Raw genomic sequence first — 17,199 nt, 5'->3', positions numbered from 1 at the left:
GGTGAGATTTTGAAAAGTTAATAAATATCTTACACAACATGACTAAGTGAACTCTCTTCCACTGTCGATACTGTGAAATGTTCAATTGTTTAGTTAAAACTGGCTGTTAAGAAATCAATTACGCTTCTCATACTATTGCTGTTTCGAATCATTGTAACCTCTAAAAACAGAACCCTAAGCAGGATGATGATATTCCAGATTCCAGATCAATACGACCAAATGTCTCTTTAAAATGACTTGATAATTTAGAATGTTCATGATGTAGTTCTCATTTGTGTAACGGGAACTGGGCATAAAACAATTCCTGTAAACAATACTTTCTGAAGGCAAAGTACATTGAACGCATTTAGAGCTATAATATATAAGACACGAAAGAGAAAAGGGAACGGCTCCAGTTCAAGAGAACAAGGTACTGTTACATATTCATTGCTGACTCTTGTTTGGAGTGTAAGTGTGCAGGCTCTTCATACATGTCAATGTCCATTGCTTATGTAGGAGCTTATTGCAAAGGAATGAAGGCACAAAGGTTGTTCACTGACTTTAGGGACAGAAAGAGGCAGTCTGATTAAAAATGGCAATAATCAATTGCAGTGAATTATAGTTTTTTGGGAAACAACAATTTTTCTATTTTTTAAGCACACCAGAAAAAGTATTTCCAATTTAAAGACACATTATTGTCTCACTCATCTGCTATAAAAAGAGAAAGCATAAGCAGAATGAGGATTGATCGTCAAGCTTAGAGTGAAACATGGAGAGAACTACGGTGGCCTTCAGGCAGGGCAGCGACAACAACATCAATGTGACCCAGAGGTTTGGGCCAACGACTCAGGGACTGGGGAGGCAGGAACCTTACCCGTGAGGCTACGGGAACCACCATAAGCCAGGTGAGTCTCATAAAATGGTTTGAGTCTTGGGTTTATGTAGGGATTGTAGTGTTCCCTATGGATGCTACAGGGCCCACCCAAAGCCAGGCGAGATCCAGCAAAACTGGGTCCATGATGGTCGGATTGTTCTGTCACAGGTGTCTTCAGAAAGAGGACCCAAACACCGACCACGGTGTAAAGTAAGCTTACTAACTAAAAAACAAGGCAAGGTTTCCAAAAGAACAGATCAACGCAGAGGTACGCAGCTGGACAAACAGGACGAGCAGACACTGGGGCAGGGTTTGAATACACAGGGAAGGTGCCAGTGATTAGACACAGGAGGAAACAATCAGAGACAGGGCAGATAATCACGGGGAAACAGAGGACACAATAAACAAGAAAACTAAATAACAACTAAATAAAAACAGGAAACAACCCAATTACAGTCTCTAAAGCCTGTGTTTTATTTCATCCTTACTCACCGACAGAGGCAGTGTTTCACACTGGATATATTCCGTCTCGCATATACGCAGGCCGAATATTTATAACAACAAAGTCATCTGTGACCTCTGATGACCCCCAGCCGGGTTTTATTACTTGTATTTAAAATACATGTTTGAAGAACTTCGATTATTTTGTAATTTGTATTTAATAGGGCCAAAAAAGAATCTAACATAATCTGTAACAAAACACTTTAGAGTGCAGTCATTTTTTATTTAAAAATACTCAAAATACTTTCTCCATGAATCAAAAAACAGTTCACTAATCAAGCTGCTTATTGTTTGATTTAACACCACCCTCCCTTCTTCAGCTTTGGTTGAGACTGTTTTCGTTTGGAGGAATAATATTCCATCCACACAGTAGTCGGTTCAAACCAGAAATATTTTAAAAGTTAGTTGTTCTTAAAGGCAACTAAACTGGCTACTCTGTGGTTTTGTGTAATAATAACCAAAATGGAAGGATTATTATGTCATAAAGATGTCACTGTGAACCTGCACTTAAAACTGTAAGATAGAAATATGTTGCTAACCATAGCACTGGCCAATGAAAGAGAGAAAGTAGTAGGCTCCATGCCAGTGGCCAAGTTACAGTAAGAAAGAAGTAAGGAGGCTACTCACTTATTAAGTTATCTGTTCACTTTAGTATTGATTTACCTTTTTTTATTAATTTTTCTTTGTATAACTTCATGTACAGTAATTTATTTAGGCTCTTTACCTGTGTACAACTCGTTTTAATTCTATATTTTGCTTTTATAGTATGAATAGGCCTAATGTGTGACGCTATTCATATGGGATGAATATTTTCTTGTTGATACAAAGCAAAGTTTATGGGCTCCGATTAAGCCCGAGCCATTTTTCTTAAATTCCGAATGGTTTCCCATACCCAAACTACATACAAATACAGAATATCTCCTCAACCACAAGGGCTATTTTAATAGTCTCAAAACTTATAATATACAGGAAACACTTGTGAGACTAGTTTAGAGGTTCATATAGCAGTATATGTATTTATCTCTTTATTGGTTGATAGAACACAGAAAGATTTATATATATATATATATATATATATATATATATATATATATATATATATATATATATATATATATATATATATATATCAATTTAATTATAAAGCAAATCCAACTTAATTTTGCTTATGAATGTGGCTATGTAAATAAAGATTAAGTATTATTATCAGAATAGAGTTAAGATAAACTATAAAACGTTGTTTGTAAAAAAGATGCTCCAAATAGTTAGTGAGGGTAATAAGGGTAATACACTTCCTTCCGTCTGGACTAGGAGTCACGCTGAATGCTTGGAACAGAAAGATGGATAGAAAAGACGGTGGACTAGTCATATTAACACAAGGCCTTTCTCAATACCAAGTACGCAATGTAGTCGGGAGTTTGACCGGGAGGAAGCCGACTAGTACGTCGTTCTGCAACAGGAAAAGTAGCTTACTTAAGGACGTCACCCCCTCTGCTGGTTTTGCTAACGAGGTTTCTCCGGTTGTTCACTGTAACAAAAAGTTTTACAATCAAACCAAATGTGAAAACTCTGCCTTTTTGGGACCAGAACACATCTTGAGTAAGGCCAAGGAGCCTTCTGCTTCCGCGAGTCCGCCAACAGTCGCGCGATGGCAGCACCGTGCTTTCCTTGCATGGCCACTCTGCCGGAAATGAAGAGTAGAACAAGAACGGAACGCAGGAAAAGGGCTAAAGCCCCCATGCTAACCCGATGCTAACGCAGTAAACATCCATGCAGCGCTCTCGCAGCGCCAGGTGACGAGCGTTAGCGAGTAGTACCAGCACTACACCCCGACTGACAGCCCGCCTCTCTTTCAGCACTACGGGACGCTGTCCGCGGTCGGGAATGCCCTGCGGGGCGGTATTTACAGTGTGAAGGCTCTCTCGCAGCGCTGATAATGCTGAAAATGAAGCTACCGATGAAAATGGGCGAGGAAGGAGGCGACGAAACGGCCGAAGACAACTCATTGGATCTGTCGGAGCCCCAACATATTCCCAGGGCGGTACCTCCTGCTTCAATGTCCGACGGACTGGATGAGTCGCCCCGAGCCAGTGTGTATCCATCCCAGCTGGATAAGGAGACTGTGTTTGAGTGGTTTGGCCTCCATCTAAACCCCGCTAAGCGAATCGAGTTCATGTGCGGGCTGCTACATATGTGCCAACCGCTGGAGCTCCGCTTTTTGGGATCCTACTTAGAAGACCTCGCAAGGAAAGATTACCACGTCTTAAGAGACTTTGAATTTCGGGCAAATAGTCCGAGCGACTTGGGGCTTTTAACGGACGTTGTCGACCCAGTGGTGAGGTCCAAACTCCTGGTCTGCCTCTCTCTACTCGGTTCTGACAGCAGGGAATGTGCTGGAATACTTTTTCGGATACTGAGCCATGTAGATCCGGCCTTGTTCTACAAAAACTACGACTACTCCCTCCCTGCGTTCGGGGAGCCTCGCCACCACCCGTTCCGCCCACCGTGTCGGGATGGGAACGTGTACGGGAGGTCGCAGCAGACCTGCGGCTTCTCCGCCAACGAAACGAACACGGGACCCCTAGAGCAGCTGGCGCTGCTCTTCGCCATGGCCTCACTACACCCGGCTTTCCACTTCCACCAGCGGGAGATGGTCCGCGGACAGCTTGACAAAATAGAGCTCGCTATAAAGGAGGAGGAGAGGCGCCTCAGCCGACTCCGAATAAACGCCCAGATAACGGTAACGAGCAGCGCACCGCCGGGAGTTCCGCTACATGCTAAGCTAAGCTCGATGAAAAGCAGCTCTACTTGAACCTGTGTTCGTGTCTGTAACGTTAGCATAGCCGCGTCACGGTTTAAGTCAATCACGTATTCGCAGTGAATTGTCTAATAATAATAATAATAATAAGTCTTTGTTCAGTGAGTGGCCGATTGTGCTAAGTACGTATGCCATGTTTACTCGTCTTGTCCTCCGTCATAAGCTCTGAGGGACCGTCAGCGCTAGCCGTTACCGCTCGCTCCAGGAAACGCTAAACGCGCGGTGAGGCGGTGTTGTCTGTTATCTAACAGCCCGCAGCTCCGGACTACATGTCCCAGCTGGCCATGCTGCAGCAGGAGTGTAATGAAGCCACTTGTGGCTCCTTATTAAACACGTTAGACACGTCACTGGTGTCTGAGGCATGTGAGCAAACCGGACCGCAGCAGCGGGTGCTGATTGTTTTGTAGAGAAGGCTTGTTGTGGTTGACTGTTGTTGTCATGCAGCTGTGACTTTTCTGTTTCTGTCGGCAGTAATGAAGTTGACGTCCAAGGTCATCTGCCATGCAAATGGTGACTTAATTTACTGGACGAAGCTCTTTCCTACACTTTTCTTACCTGTTTGTCATTTGATCACATGTTTTGAAGCCTGAGAATTGTAACATGTGTATCTACTAAAAACCATAGATGTAGATGCGAGCTGGCTTGTTAGCATAGGAAATCTGAACAGAGTTTCCTTTCTTAAGCTTTTATCTCTAACTCTTTGTTCGTCCAGTGCGTGTTCTGTCTTCTACAGGGTTCTGCCTTTTGCGTTTAATAACCAGATAACTGTATTATTTTTTCAACAGGCCCCTGGAATCTGGGCTTAGAGCAATGCTTGACAGTTTATGAAGACATAATCAAAATGTTGCCCAAGAGGATGGATGGAGGGTGGAGATGAAACAGAATTCCAATCATAACTCTGTCACAAAATTGAAAAAAACTACATGGTGTTACTCATGATTGAAGCACTTTGTATCTTTGTCGCCATGAGATAATGTCTGCGTACTTCTGCCAGTCGTCACCCGTTGTCCATAGAGATCTTAGAGTTATCCTGTTTTTTTTCAACCTAGTTCCCAACTAACTTCTGCTTCTGTTCTTCAGGTCAGGGTTATTCATCTGTGGAAAGGAATGAAACCCTAGTCTGTTGAAACCTAGTGTGAAATCATGCACACGACCACTGTACTGTATGTCTTTGAGGCAAAGGATGGATTATAGATCTTCTGACCAGATCTTCTGTGGTGGGAGTATTGCGATGATTGAAAGTAGCTAAGTGTTTACTGAAATGGTCGATGTTGGTGCTGGACTTAACCCCATCTCTTGTACCCATCTCCTCGTAACGTTGACCTTTTTAAACGACGAGCCAGTTGCTACAACTTGGGCGTCTGTGTCTCAGTTGTCGAGCGCGTCGTCTTTCAGTCTGAATCCAATTGGATCCCCGGCTCCTTCAGTCCACGTCGACGTGTCCTTGGGGAAGACACTTAACCCCAAATGGCTCCCATAGCTGTAGCTGTCTCTGTGAAGTTTAGTCGTGATGGGCAGGTGGCACCGTGCATGGCAGCCCCCTGTCATCAGTGTATGAATGAATGAATGAATGAATGAATGAATGAATGAATGACGTCATGTGGTGTTAAAGAGCTTTGAGTGGTTGAGAGACAAGAGCACAGTCCATTTACCATCATTCTGACTCTGCTAAAGATTCAATGGGTCTGACAACACTTGGAGGCCCGGCCGGGGATGCGCTGCGCTTACTGAAATCACACATGGCAGTTTTCAAGGGCTGTACTGTCTCTGCACTGTGGCGCTGACAGGTGTGGAGAGAGAGAGAGAGAGAGAGAGAGAGAGAGAGAGAGAGAGAGAGAGAGAGAGAGAGAGAGAGAGAGAGAGAGAGAGAGAGAGAGAGAGAGAGAGAGAGAGAGAGAGAGAGAGAGAGAGAGAGAGAGAGAGAGAGAGAGAGAGAGAGAGAGAGAGAGAGAGAGAGAGAGAGAGAGAGAGAGAGAGAGAGAGAGAGAGAGAGAGAGAGAGAGAGAGAGAGAGAGAGAGAGAGAGAGATTCTTTGTTTCTCATAACGTCTGTCATGCCCGGATCAGTTAACTGGACGTTGTAGCTCCGTGTTTCCTTTTGTGTTTGTGTGACATGCAACGATCACTGTTTTGTGCTACTCGACATCTAAAGTGGGTTTGTGTCGGTGTTAATATTGTTTAGGAGATTCAACTTACCGGAAATTATTAGATTTACTTTGGGTCGTTTAATCCTAGTCTTTGTGTATGCAAGAACAAAATGTTACAACAGTTTTTGGCAAGCTGCCATATATCTGAATATGTTTGGATAGTATCTCAGTTTTTACACTCCTCATGACCTTTCACAATACGTTCCGTGGAAACTAAAAGAAAAGACCCTCTTGATGTAGATGATCCAAGTTGGCACTGTGCCCAAAATAACCTGTTATGCTTGGGCACAACTACTTCCATGTATAAATTATATGGTTGTTACTGCTGCTATAGGTTCTGCAAAACATAAAGGGATGGGGCATTTCTGCAGCGTGTTTCCAAGCTAAATGTAAAACCTGTGAAACTAAAGCAGTACGTACACTAACGTCTTGTATTTCTGGTCTCCAGGAGCTGACGGGTCAGAAGGGAGATTACCTGCCCTCGCCCGTGCTGGGTTTGGGGGAATGTACAGCAGCCCACCCGCCCTGCCAGAGCCGGCGCTCCAGCCGATGGGCTGCACAAAGAGAAGGTGGTGATTATAATGATGATAACCTGCTTGATTTACTCTAAGCAGTCTCTGTGTACGCACTGTGCAGGGGACAAATACTTGCCAGACTAAACAAGCAGCCACAGTTAGGGAAGTGATGAATGGAGCATGATTTTAATTTTATTTTTAAAAACAGGAATTGCCCTCTTACTTAGAAAGAACAGAGTCACACAATGTTGTTTCAATGTATTCTTTCTATAAGTATGATTTAGGATTATTTCACTTTCATCGGTTTGCTTTTTACTCAACAGGATGTTCACTAAAAACAAGTGTTTTGTTGACTAAATGTAAGGTTAAGTGATTCCAGTGTGTTTCTAGTGGCATTTTAAGAGCTTTAAGCACATGTTGACGATTATCTGGATAGCATTGTTCATATATTGATTATTTTGTCCAGGACAAAGTGACATGACATTTTCATATGTCACAGCAACATATACAGCAGACCCGCATCATATTTTTAGTAAAGTTGATATTTTCGAATAATATTCCTAACGGTTCCGTCCCTCTCATTGTGGTTGCAGCGGTGCACATAGAGGGCATTGTGCTGAGGGGCATCTCTCGCACCAGAGTGGACAAGGAGTATAACTTTGAGGTAGGTTCTGGATCTGGTGTTCACAGTGAGCTATATAGTATTATGTGATGCCAAATACTGTGTTATAGCATGTGTTTTGTGGAAAGTAGTAAAAGTTCTTTGACATTTGAGTAAAGTACAAATTTCTAAGTCTCAAACATGACATGAAAAATGCAACGGGAAATGGAAAGAGCATTCCCTTCATCATATGGATGACAATTCTAACCTTGTGTTTTGTTCGTGTTCTTCATTCCTATGTGTGTGTGTGTGGATGGGTGGGTGGAGGGGTTACACACATCTGTCGTCTCAACACCTGGTCACCAAAACTTGAGAATGTCCTGCATGTGTTTCAGGTGAAGTGGTCCGACTCTTCCTCCAGCAGAGTGAGCAAAACACATCTGGAGCTGGAGAACTTCCTTCTGAAGGTATACTACTACTACTACCTCTTCTTCTCCTTGTTCCCACGCGGTACAATGACAGTTATGGGTCCTTGACAGTCACACTACTCTAACTAGGACTGCAATTCAGGATTCCATATAACTATAAATACATTTTGTTTGTTGATAATTTCCACAACAGAGTTTTACTGTATGAGAAACCTCTGAACTTTCTCCAGCTCATGCTACCTGACTAGCAATGGGACAATGTGGGCTTGGATCATGAAAATGAATGAGAAAATACTATGTCATAGAAACGGGTTGACTTGATTTAATTTTTATTATTTAGTCCAAAAACACTTTGGAGCATCATTTTCATCCACGTGACCCACCAGATATTGTGAGTGCATGCTGTAGTGAACAAGTCATTTCCTGTTGTCTCACAAGGGGATGCTTTTGTTTGCCGGTTCACGTCACACTCTTCTGGCAGCCTTTATGTGAAAATGACCAATAGTTTCATTACACACACACACACACACACACACACACACACACACACACACACACACACACACACACACACACACACACACACACACACACACACACACACACACACACACACACACACAGAGTTGACAGCGCTGGCTTTCTTCTGTAGTTTTGCAGACTGCTGTATTTGTTTCCTCCCGCAGCTTCCTAAGGACAAGTGTTCCGAGTCTTTTGAGAAGGGCATCCTGAGGCTTCTGAACCAGGGGGGGCGCAACGAGAGCAGGGAGCTGGAGAAGAACCTCAGGTACCTCACCCACATGTGCACCTCACGGGGCAAGTAGTGGGGAAATTATGCAACAACCGTTTACCTCATTTGATCAATATTAACATTTCAGAACGATGAATCTGGCTTTAGTAACAGAAGAGTAACTTGAAAAAATGTGTGGGTTAATTTAGTGCTGGCTGCTCTTCAACTGAATCCCATTGAGATGTGGTGATACACATTAATCTGATCATCATAGATTTACATATGTGCACATGGTTACGTGCACATACAAACTCCCATTTCTGAAAAACAATTGATCAAACTCAGATTTAAGTTTGTGTCTATAAATGTATCTTTTTTTTATGATTTCACCTGAAGCGGTTATGTTCCTTTTTGAACGGTCTTGAATAAATTGAGAAAATGCTTTTCATTGTCAAGTATTTAATTCCCATAGGAGCGGACAACAATATGTATTTATATCCACTATCGAACCACCGACTTTGTGCTATATACATAATGTTATTTATTGAATCACCAGGAAACCTGCTATATTGTGACGTATGATATCTTTATTGAGACTTTGCCAAACATTTGTGACCTGAATTTAAATGGCATTATTCTCACCTAGAACAACTGAAGTTGATGCATGAAACTCCCCAAAGATTTACAATAACACTGAGATTGCATCATGGCCAAAGGACTGAGCTTTTGGTTGTCAAACAGTTAGTGTTATTTATGCACACATTCTATATTGGTAGTGAGTTTTACGAATGGCAACAATGCGCACAAATCATGAGATGAGAACTGACTGCTGATCTACATGCAGGGTTTCAAAGTCTGACCTTGTGGACTGAGGTGTGACTCCAAGAAGGAACGATCAGGATCATAAGGGTTTTAAAGGAGCGATCAGGATCATAAGGGTTTTTAAAGGAGCGATCAGGATCATAAGGGTTTTTAAAGGAGCGATCAGGATCATAAGGGTTTTTAAAGGAGCGATCAAGATCATAAGGGTTTCAAAAAAGCGATCAGGATCATAAGGGTTTCAAAAAAGCGATCAGGATCATAAGGGTTTCAAAAAAGTGATCAGGATCATAAGGGTTTCAAAGGAGCGATCAGGATCATAAGGGTTTTAAAGGAGCCTCTATGAGCTGTCGGTCACTGCTGATCACTGCTGGTCACTCCCACAACAGCTGATCTGTGAGTTAGCATCAGCAGGTCAAACTGCAAAGACTGACTTCCTGTTTGGTCCAAACAGCATGGGCATGTCCCTTTATCCGAATTGAATCACGTCCCTTAATGTCTCTGCTCTCGAGTTCAGATTCACTCCTGATGCAGATGACACATCGCAACCTCGTCTTCAACCGTTTACACAGGTTTACTGATACTTTAATAGTTAAAAGTTTGTCAGAAACAACAACGCTTTAAGATTATTTAACTGTTTCCATGCAGACTTTCGTATCATTTTAAATAAAATTATAGGGACGCAAAAGCAATATGTTTGTGAAGGCTAAGGCAGATTTTTCAATGCCAACACACACACACACACACACACACACACACACCACCGTGGCTATGAGTTTCATTTAGTGGAAAGTGAAAGTGTGAATATAAGCTGTTGTCACATCTCTGCTGGCTGTGGCTGCCCTCTGGAGGCCAAAGAACAATACAATAATACTGTGAAAAACATGTTTAGGTCCACTGATCCCTAAGTAGGCTTTTTGGAATAAAACTAGTTTTGTTATAATGTGATTTTTACGAGATTCCTCCTTTTTATACATACAACACAAATATGTGTAAAAGAGAGAAAAAAAACCATCTAGATTGTAATTTTAACCTTGAAAGTCCCACATTTGAGAGACTTATGCACGTGACAAGAAAAAACATTTCGACGTAAAATGTCAGGGTATAAGGGCATGTGAGAAGCCCTGCCAACAGATGTGAGAGATACTGATTTAAAATGTGTACAGGTTTATTACTGAACAATTAATAACCCAGAAGTATACTAAAGTTATGAAACATGTTGCCCCTTGTGTCAGCAGACGGATGAGTGGCGGTGTGCTGAATGAAGGCAGCCACATGTATGTCAGCTCTGAATGTTCTGTAACCTGTAACCCCCCCTCTGCCTTTTAGGGAGAGGTTCCTGTCTGCTCCTCCCGTCTTCAGACAGACCAGAAAGGTCTGCAGCTTCTTTAATTGTGACTCCAGTTACTCTACAAACCCAACCTGCTGCAGATGTGAGTATCAGACGTGTCTCGCTCCCACTCAATGCTCCACTCGACTCTTCTTTTAGCTTATAGACATGCCTGGACACATCCAGATGCTTTCCACTGCAGATAGTCCTTGTAGGGCAGGTTCTTATCTGGGGCTGTTGAGCAAAACCCTCGTGACAAAATCTTCATAACCACACCGCTCTGGTTGGATCCTTTTTATTGGCAACCAGCCACGTTGTGGTGGCTTTAAGGTCTGCCTCGTTGTTTAGGAAATCCAAAAATAAAAGGCTGTCCTATTGGCTGTAGCTCGGCTATTGACTAATGGCAGGTTTGTGCAGGACAAGTGACGCTGTGTCGCGCACGCTGCAAGTCTACTGACTTTGGCCAATCAGTGGTCTGCAGTGTTTTAACACCAGCGTCTTCTGTCCTCGACAAAGGTGATGCCAAAGTAAATGCCAAGTACCAGATGCCATTCAGAGCTGTCAATAGTCGAGCAGCAAGGTCCGTTTGAGTCGTGCCGCGCTGCAAAGTGGAAAAGGGGAGACTGTTTGTTTGTTTGTTTGTTTGTTTGTTTGTTTCTTCACTTAAAACGTGTGTGAAGCAAGTCTACTTTTTTGAAACGGCACCTTTTAATAAAGTCTCTAGACTGAAGCTGTTCTGTGGTCTGTAGACGTCTACTGTAGACTGCACCATGTCCTCTGTTGGTCACGGGTCTCTTTCAGAGGTATTTATTAAGTTGTCTTTGCAGAAATATGAAGTAGGCTGTCATTAGGGTCTGAATAGTGCCCAGACACATCTGGTTCCTGAGCTAGTCATTTGTGTTTCACGATGACAAATCCAATGCTGAAATACCTACAATATGTTTATTCAATAATTAAGTAGTAATTTTAAAAATTCTCCTTGGTGATTAATAAAGTACTTTTCATTCATTCAAGTATTTACTGATGACATCGAGCAGACAAGGCATTTTGTTGATCATCAATATCCACTATACAGATATATGTATCTAACACATTACTGCCATACATCTACAGCAACAAATGTGTCCAAAACATCAAGTCCATTTAAATAACCGCCCAGGATCACAATTTTGCCTGAAAAGGTGCGTTGTATGGTTTCTGTTGTCAAATGAATGTTTTCCTCTGTAAGGCAACTGCCAGCTGAGTGAAGCCTACCAAGGAGACTGTTCTGATGCATCCAGTCAGGAGGAAGGTGAGAGGACTCATGTTCTTTATTCAGAAATATACTGGTCTTTCCCTGTTTGTCTCCTTTCATACAAGGACAAATAAAAAAAAGGACACCTGACTTTATTTTACAAGAAATCTCTGCTTTAACAATTGATTGCATTGCTTTGGTGTTAAATGTATGGTTATAATATTAAAATATGATCAATGTCTTACTTGAACAGATGCTTTGACTATACCATGTATAGCAAGTATGCTGCTTGTGTCGAGGTTTATATAACAGATATATCAATAAAGCCAAATTATTCTATTTCTCGAAATTTGACTTCATTTGTCAACAATGGATTCCATGCTGATGAATCGATCCCACTAATAAAGGGGGGAAAAAAGCATCTCCATTTTTTGTACATGTTGTGATGGTGTTTTGTCGTGTTCTCTCAGATATGGAGTCGTACGCTCAGGGGCACAAGAAGAAGCTCGGGACCAAGAGTCCAGGTCAAAGGTTGGTAGACTTTGTGCTATGAAACCAGCCTACACCGCTCCAGTCCATCCTAACAGGACTCCTCATGCAGTTGTACATGAGTTAAACATGTTGACCAGGGTTTAGACTGAGCAAAGTAAGTTTAGTAATGGCAGCACAACATGCTGAGGCATTCTTTATGATTTGATAACGCTCTTGCAGGCGACTGTGGTGAATCAAAGGGTTGGTGGTTCGATCCTTGGCTCCGGTAGCCCATGTCAGTGTGTCCTTGGGCAAGACTCTTAACCCCAAACTGCTCCCTAGCTTTGCCTACAGTGTGTGAATGTGTGTATGAATGTTAGCTACTCCTGATGGACAGGTGGAACCTTAGCCCCTCCCATCAGTGTATGAACGGGTGAACGATGACGAGTAGTGTTAAAGAGCTTTGAGTGGATTGAAGACTCGAAAAGATCTCTACAAGTACAGTCCATTTAGCATCTTACAGGGACAATTCCTTTTCTCTCCACCAGTCTCTCTGGTGCCAGGGGCCCCCAGGGGGACAGTCGGAGGGGGGGCCACGCTACAGAGCTCAATGGTCCAGCCGAGAGGAGGAAGAGCTGTCCTCTGAGGAGCGGCCAGGAGGCGGAACAGGTGAGGGTTTATGGATGGATGGATGGATAGATGGATGGAATAAACTAAACACACCAGATAAGTAATTAAAGAAGAGCAGGGATGGCAGATATATACAGAAATAGAATATATATATATATACACACACACACACACACACACACACACACACACACACACACACACACACACACACACACACACACACACACACACACACACACACACACACACACACGAAATATGTATATATACAGAGTGTATTCAGATATGAAATAAGATGTAACGGAAATTAAATAAAATATATTGTGTAAAAAATAAAAAGCATATATTGTACAGTAAAAATTAATCCACAGATCTGGCCAGAGGTAAATTATTGTATAGTCTGATTGCCGTGGGCAGGAATGTTCTCCTGTAGCGGTCCTTGTGGCAGCGGAGCGTGATGAGTCTTTTGGAGAAAGTGCTCCGCTGACCCTGCAGGAGCTGGTGGAGAGGGTTGTCCAATATGGACAATAGTTTCTTCAGTGATGGTTTATTTGTATAAGTACAAATGTTTGCAGTGCTTCAAAGTTCTAATCTCCATTTACAAATAAACACACCAATAAGAAAGAAAGAAGCTCAAGAGAAATAATTCCAACTTGTTAAATTGTGATGGTTTGGGGTTCAGGTCTGGGTCCAGATGTTTGAGTGGTTCCTCATGTAACAGCAGCAGTGTGAGTTTAATGATTAACTGGACTGTAAAGCTCAGCAGCAGCGCTCCTCAGTTATCAGCTGGCTGTTACTCCATGAATGTTTATTAACGTACACATTGATGTATGCTGTCCTCCTGCTCAATGCAAATGTGGTGTGAAGCAGACTATTTAGTTAAATGATATCATATTGTGGAAGGTAATAAAACACTAAGAATCTGTACTAATGGGATAAGAGTCCTCGCTGGCGTTCCAATGGTTATTATACACAATCTTGCAGATTAAATTGTGCTTCATTTTGACAGTTTTCTTACTATTAAACTAGTTTTATGTTCACAATTCAGTTGTATCATCAGGGGAATGGGTCTTTATGAACATGAACAATGTGCAGCATACAGAGATATACTGTACAGTGTCTCTCTTTCCTTTTTACACTGACGCTCCGCTCTGGGATTTCTGGATTGAACTAACGTTACACATAACCGTTATATAATGTTTTAATTTTCCAATTTTATTGTAGAAATGTGTAGTGTTAATATACCTGTAAAAAACAAAGTCTTTAGTGATGATCCACCATTGTCTTTTCATTTGCTTGGAGCTGAGCATCTTTCCTGTTTGCTTTAGTGACTGACACCATAGTGTGTTTTCTACATGACGGAGCGCTACTCAACATGTGACGTTGTGTTTAAGGCTGAAACTTGTGTCCTCGCCCTCAGCAGCAGAAGGACCCGGAGAAGAGAAGCGCCCCATGCTCTACTACCAAGAGCAGAGGCCCGCCCACAGACAGGTATGACTCACAGCTTCAATGCTACAAGGGCTAGACTGTCAAATATAAAGGTCTAGTATCCTGATGTCTAACCTGCTGCTGTTACAGTGGCAGGACTCCATTCTGTGTGTGTGTGTGTTGACATTGCTCTGTCCCTTATGTCTTCTGTTAGGGACCAGGGGAAGGGTGCTGCCTTCGTAGGCAACGGCAGGTTGGTGCTCGCTCTGTCCCCGCAGAGGCAAGGTGAGTCTCTGTTGCTCAAAACAATGTGTGTGTGTGCTTCTGCCCACCAAGCAGTCTGATTAGTCCAACCTATACACTGCGCTTCATAGTGGTTGCATTCTGCGTCTCAGAGTATAACGTGAAACTCACGACACGTTATTGGTACAACAAAGTGCCAGATTACTAACGCCACGCCACGACTTTGTGGTATCTGTTGTCGTGTGTCAACTTTACAGTGTCGCTGAACACACCACGCAGGTCCGTGCTGCTGTACACAACAGTACTCGGTTCCACATGCAATGCTCTGTGGCCTGATGTCAGCAGTCTAACACACGTGTCGTTGCAGATGGAGGTTCCGGTCCGGAGACCTCTGGTGAAACCTCATCAGAAAGCTACAGCTCTCCATCCAGCCCTCAACACCTGAGACCAGAGAGCCTGGACAGTGAGGATGACAACAACAAAGGTAACACGCACTCATACTCCCACACACTATGTACAAAGTACACTCGAGGAATGAATGTCCATGGTGTGCACCATGCTGACCTTGTCTTGTTTCTGTTAGATACAGACAGCCACTCTGATGACTCAAGCAAAGGTCGAGGCCCTGACATGTTCTTCAGCCACCAGACTGATGCAACGGTGACGGGGGAACTGTCTTCCAAAGTCCGGCAGGCCCAGGCAGAGCCGCTCTGCCCGGAGACCGGCACAGCGTTCCCCCCTCTCTCGGCCATGCATTCTCTGCCCTACGTCCTCCCTAACGGGGCCCCTGACTCTCCACTACCACTCCAAAGTATGGCGCCCGATGGGAAGCCCTCGCCCGGGACCCTGATGATGCAGATGCCTCCAGCTGCCCCAGGCCCTGGAGTTGTGGGAGACCCGGAGAAGAGGGATGTCCTCCCGAGCTTTGGCATTCCACCCCTCGGCCTCCACCCTTCAGGAAGTCCTGCTGCGCAGCCTCTGGTTCAGAGGTTCAAAACCGCTATGACCCACAGCCAAGGTGGCGCTGATGGAAGTCCAGGGAGTGCTTCTAACCCCGCTGCCCCGCAGGCGTCCCACCAGGCTCCCGTAAGAGCCCTTAGTATCATGTCTCCTGGCCCGACATCCTTCTCTTCTCCTCTCCAGCCCTGCCAAGACCCTTACTCCTCTCTGCCTCACGTGGAGCCTCCACATGCCAAGCACCCGGGCTTCACGTTACCGTCCGGCTTGCCGTCTCCCTACGCGCTGTCCCCGGTTCCCGCCTCCGGCTTGCCCGCCGCAGGAGCACCTGCGGCATCTCACGGACAGGTGCAAGCAGCTGTTCCTCCAGCTGTGCCCACCCACACCCCTGGCCCCGCCCCCAGCCCCAGCCCGGCGCTCACCCGCAGCACGGCGCACAGCGACTGTACGTCCTACAGCAACAGCAGTGCGTCTTGTGGGAGTGGCCCTGTGGTCTCCGGCAACCCGATGCCGCTTCAGTTTGCCCCCCAGCAGCAGCAGCAGCAGCAGCAGCAGCAGCAGCAGCCGATGGGCTGCAGCACCTGCGGGTGTCACAACAACTGCGGCGGCCGCGGCAGCATCAGTAACAACAGCGGGGTCGGCGGTGCTCCCGGGTGCCAGGCCCCGCTGTTCTTCTCCCACCAGATGGCGGCAGCGCGCCAGGTGTTCAGCGTGCCACCGCCTCTCTTCCAGCTCACGAGCCTCTGCAGCAACAGCTTCCTGACACAAACGCAGCCCCCTCACCAGGCCAACGGCGCCGGCACGCTGCCTCCCTTCTTCCCCGCGGCTCCGCCCCCTGCGCACCCGTCTCCCTACGGCCCCCTGCACACCCACAGTCACGCGGACTTGCCGTCGCACATGCTGGGCACCCAGGCTGCGGCGGCGGCGGCAGCCGTCGCGGCCGCAAACTACAACCTCCAGCAGCAGATGGCGGCGCCGGCGGCGTCGTTCTGCCAGCGCGTCTACCAGCACGTGTACCCGAACCCCCTAGGGATGCTGCCGGCCGCTGCGCTGGGGGGAGGCGGAGTCAATAAGAAGAGCGGGAATGTGTCCTGTTATAACTGTGGAGTGAGTGGCCACTACGCTCAGGACTGCAACCAACCCTCCATAGACTCCACGCAGCAAGGTAGTGCAGCTACACGGAACAGAGAGAAACAGAGGACCCCTTAGCGGGCTTTTCTCCAGAACCCCTCGCTCCGCCCCACAGCAGTCATTGATCACAGTCCAACATTCACACTGAAGAGTTAGGCCTCATGCTCACCAAGTGTATTTCACCTCCTTCCGTTTGGTTTATTTGGCCAGAGGAGAAGTCATGCCACTGGAACATTAACATTGCACCAGAATACTAACGCGTTATCTTCCAAGAGACGGGGGAAAAAAAACACGGCAGCAAGCAAGCTCACATAGACTAGGGAACAGTTTCAGGTCCCGTAAGAAGGTTTAGGGATGCCGC

The 17,199-nt window shown here is 44.9% G+C and overlaps 1 protein-coding gene across 3 annotated transcripts in view; it reads left to right on the top strand.

The window, feature by feature from the left end:
• Nucleotides 1–3,071: 3,071 nt before the first annotated feature.
• zcchc2 (zinc finger, CCHC domain containing 2) overlaps nucleotides 3,072–17,199 on the top strand; it is a 16,829-nt gene continuing 2,701 nt past the window's right edge. Inside the window, exons 1-13 of one of the 3 annotated variants that reach the window (XR_011077771.1) lie at nucleotides 3,072–4,094; nucleotides 6,767–6,887; nucleotides 7,427–7,497; nucleotides 7,830–7,901; nucleotides 8,549–8,649; nucleotides 10,741–10,844; nucleotides 11,970–12,032; nucleotides 12,446–12,506; nucleotides 12,995–13,115; nucleotides 14,500–14,570; nucleotides 14,722–14,792; nucleotides 15,118–15,234; nucleotides 15,334–17,199. The exon at nucleotides 15,334–17,199 is cut by the window's right edge and continues 334 nt beyond it. Coding sequence is in view for 2 of the 3 variants with exons in the window: in XM_068581638.1 (XP_068437739.1) it covers nucleotides 3,291–4,094; nucleotides 6,767–6,887; nucleotides 7,427–7,497; nucleotides 7,830–7,901; nucleotides 8,549–8,649; nucleotides 10,741–10,844; nucleotides 11,970–12,032; nucleotides 12,446–12,506; nucleotides 12,995–13,115; nucleotides 14,500–14,570; nucleotides 14,722–14,792; nucleotides 15,118–15,234; nucleotides 15,334–16,872 (3,316 nt within the window). In the remaining variant the exon portion in view is untranslated. The remainder of the gene's footprint in view (nucleotides 4,095–6,766; nucleotides 6,888–7,426; nucleotides 7,498–7,829; nucleotides 7,902–8,548; nucleotides 8,650–10,740; nucleotides 10,845–11,969; nucleotides 12,033–12,445; nucleotides 12,507–12,994; nucleotides 13,116–14,499; nucleotides 14,571–14,721; nucleotides 14,793–15,117; nucleotides 15,235–15,333) is intronic. The other 2 variants (XM_068581639.1, XM_068581638.1) reach the window with 2 other exon arrangements.

Source organism: Clinocottus analis, unplaced genomic scaffold (assembly GCF_023055335.1).
Source record: "Clinocottus analis isolate CAN_PGR_092001 unplaced genomic scaffold, fCliAna1.0.p SCAF_18, whole genome shotgun sequence".
Lineage (NCBI taxonomy): Eukaryota > Metazoa > Chordata > Actinopteri > Perciformes > Cottidae > Clinocottus > Clinocottus analis.
Note: the sequence above shows the minus strand (reverse complement) of the source record. Positions and strands in the feature narration are given on the sequence as shown.